This window comes from Mesoplodon bidens (assembly GCF_964165515.1).
Source record: "Mesoplodon bidens genome assembly, chromosome: 1".
In the NCBI taxonomy this organism is placed as follows: domain Eukaryota; kingdom Metazoa; phylum Chordata; class Mammalia; order Artiodactyla; family Ziphiidae; genus Mesoplodon; species Mesoplodon bidens.
Window position 1 is genome coordinate 229593149 of NC_138176.1, and position 3377 is coordinate 229596525.

General features: G+C 50.7%; 1 protein-coding gene across 1 annotated transcript; it reads right to left on the reverse strand.

Annotated features, from left to right (window-relative positions):
- Window positions 1-1581: 1581 nt before the first annotated feature.
- On the reverse strand, window positions 1582-2910 carry LOC308626303 (transcription factor E2F4). The gene has a single exon (XM_081251175.1). It carries the CDS (start codon window positions 2879-2881, stop codon window positions 1664-1666), a length of 1218 nt encoding a protein of 405 aa, XP_081107301.1. The 5' UTR covers window positions 2882-2910; the 3' UTR covers window positions 1582-1663.
- Window positions 2911-3377: the final 467 nt, after the last annotated feature.

Here is a 3377-nt window from a genome sequence, read left to right on the forward strand (position 1 = left end):
CACAGAATGACGGAGCAGAGATCAAGACACAATACAAGACTCAGATTCAACTGCTTCTGGAAACTTTTTGAGCAGTATGACCTCATAAGTTCTTCAGATTCTCTACGATTAAATCTCCACAAATATTCATGAAAAAAATCATAATGGAAGATTAAACAAATCCAAATGGCTAACTTGTCCAACAAAAATTGTACAAAATAATGATTTCTTATCCCTTTGTCCTATGTTGACCCCAATACATGAAGAATTTTGAGACCGTTTTATCTGGCACTTGACTGAGTCACCTATTCTTTGAAGAAGAATGTGTTAGCATTCTTGAGAAAGTCTCCTTGTTTATACTGCGTCAAACAATGAGCTGAACTTCCAAGATTTATCAGATAAAGAGCTTTTGTTGGCTAAGCCTGGCTGGGCCTGCAGCTGCCTCCAAGGATCTGCTCAGCCTGAAGAACCTAAGCTCCACATTAGTCCAGACACCTGATCTGACCACGTGTCTCACTGCTGAGTGGAAACCAAAGAGGTAGCAATTGCTACATACTTGAGCGACGTCAAGATTGATTTCCTCTCCAGCCTCCCGTAACACCTCCTCCAAACTCCCACCTCTCCACACAAATCTCTCTCCACTTCACCTCTAGCAAGTCACAGACAAATGACTACCAGGGAATTCAACAACAGTAAATTCTTTTTGTTTTTTGTGTTGTTTTGGGTTTTCTGTTTGTTTTTTTAATTGAAGTAGAGTTGATTTACACTGTTGTGTTAATTTCTGCTTACAGCAAAGTGATTCAGTTATACATATATATACATTCTTTTTTTAATATTCTTTTCCATTATGGTTTATTATAAGATATATTTTTTTTCTTAGGCATGGTCTTTATTCATTTGGACACTGTACAAATATTACAATTTCCTTTTGTTGCAAAAAGTATAAAAATAATCTTTATATAGGAATCCATTCGTTACTGCAAATCTTTCTAAATCTCTGCAAATGGCTCTAAATGAGGATAAATGAATAAACAAGAGGGGGACTGTGGGGCGGGAGGAGGCCGGGCCAATCCTCAGGGACTCTCCCGACCAGATTCCTAGCTAGAGATCTCCATTCCTCCTGTTAGCAACCTGCCCGCCCCAACAGGTTCTCAGGGCCAAGGGTCCAGCAGAAAGGGGGCACACGAGCGGTACAGAAGGAGCTGTGTGATCCGCGTGGGGAGAAGTGAAGGAGACTAGGCTAGGTGCTGGCAAGTGTCCAGCCCCACCCCATGCTTCCTCCTGGAGGGGGAGGGGCTGGCAGGTACAGGGCAGTGGGGCTGGATGCACTGCCCTAGGAGGGTGAGGGAGGGTCCTTGGATCTGTGCCACTGGGTGGCAGCTGAAACTGAACTCTGGGAGGGCCGGGGGAGGCTACCACGTAGGGGAAGGCCCCCAGAAAGGAGTGGCAAACACTTTGGCTCCACAGTGGAGAGGGCTAAGCCCCTTTCCCCTGCTCTCCCAGCACAGAACAGGTGTTGGTGCAGGAGTGGGACTTATGGCCAGAACTGTGCAGTGAGGGAAGGCTGAGGAAGCCAGGAGTCTACGGCTCTCAAGTTGTGTAGGGGTGGGGTGGGGGGAGGTCCCCAGGCAGCCCCCAGGTTAGACAGTCTGTGTCCCAGCCACAAAGGGCATGCCCCTGTCAGTCAGAGGTTGAGAACAGGCACATCAAAGAGGTCACAGACACCTTCACTCTCATCCAGGTTGTAGATGTAATCGTGGTCTCCAGGGGGTGGAGAAAGGCGGAGGAGGGGTGCAAACACTTCTGAGGACATCAGCTCCTCCAAGAGCTCTGAGCTCATGCACTCTCGAGTTGGATCAAAGATTTCTGACAGCTCTTTGGGGAGCTCCAGAACACCTGTGGGGTCTGCCTTGATGGGCTCAAAGGAGGTAGAAGGGTTGGGTCCGGATGAACTGCTATTGCTGCTGCTGCTGCTGCTGCTGTCCAACAGGGCAGAGGACTGCAGCGGCCGGGTGTCCAGCGCTGTCAGGCCTAGCGGGAGGGAGCTGAGCTCACCACCGTCCTTGTTATCGGTTCCAGGGCCAGCACTCACTGTGAGCTCAGCGGCTGGACCGGCCACCCCCTGGGCTTCGGTGCTGCCGGGAACAGGGTTGGGGGTGGTCACCTGGGGACTGCTTGGGCGTGAGGCATCCTGGGGCGGGACCAGAGCAGGCTTGGGCAGAGGCGGAGGGGTAGAGACAGCAGGTGGGCTCTGGAGCAGATCTTCGGGTGGCGGCACAGGCACCGCCACAGGTGGTGAGCTCCATGCCTCCTTGTTCACCAGCAGCACCTCGATGGGGCCACTTACGCTCTTCAGGTGAATCTGGTACTTCTTCTGCCCATTGAGGCCCTCTGGGATGGGCACCTCCAGGCTGGTGCCCGACGGGGCCCGGATGGCAAGGAGGGTGTCTCCAGCAAAGCATCTGCAGATGTCCTCATGAGTCACGTAGGCCAAGCAGCTGTTCTGCACGTCCTCTGTGACGTTCCGGATGCTCTGCTGCACCCACACCTTGTGCTGGTCTAGTTCTTGCTCTCGCTGCTGCAGCTCCTCGATCTCTGCCTTGAGCTCAATCAGCTTGTCCGCGATCTCCCGGGTATTGCAGCCAGGCCCCACGCCCTTCCACTGGATGCTATTCTTGGATTTTTTCTCGATCAGCCCGATACCTTCCAGCACGTTAGTAATGTCATAAATCCGCCGCTTCTGGCGAACAGCTAGGGTGTCAGCTGCCAGCTTGAGGTCAAGCACGCCGTCCTTTGCCTCCTGCAGAAGCGACACGAACTTGGTAGTGAGAAGTCCCAAACTCTTCTCGTGCCGGCTTGGGGTGCCCGGGGGCGGCGGCGCCTGTGGCCCGGCCTCCGCCATAGCGCCCTCCCGCCACCTCCCCTCAGCCAGGCCAGTATTATAAGATATTGAATATAGTTCCCTGTGCTATACAGTAGGACCTTGTTGTTTATCCATCCTATGTATAATAGCTTACATCTGCTAACCCAAACCTCCCACTCCATCCCTCCCCCAACCCCATCCCCCTTAGCAACCACCAGTCTGTTCTCTACATCCATGATTCTGTTTCTGTTTCATAGATAGCTGCATTTGTGTCAAATTTTAGATTCCACATGTAAGTGATATCATATGGTATCTGTCTTTCTCTTTCTGATTTGCTTCACTTAGTATGATAAGCTCTAGTTGCATCCATGCTTCTGCAAATGGCATTATTTCAAACAATGGTAAATTCTTTTCATTTCATACTACACCTAATTTTTCCTGTGTAAAAAAATTAATAAACAGAAACCTCCATTAAATAGAGTTGGGAGACCAGAAGGGGGAGCTCTCATGCCCTGTGAAGATGGCTGACCCCAAC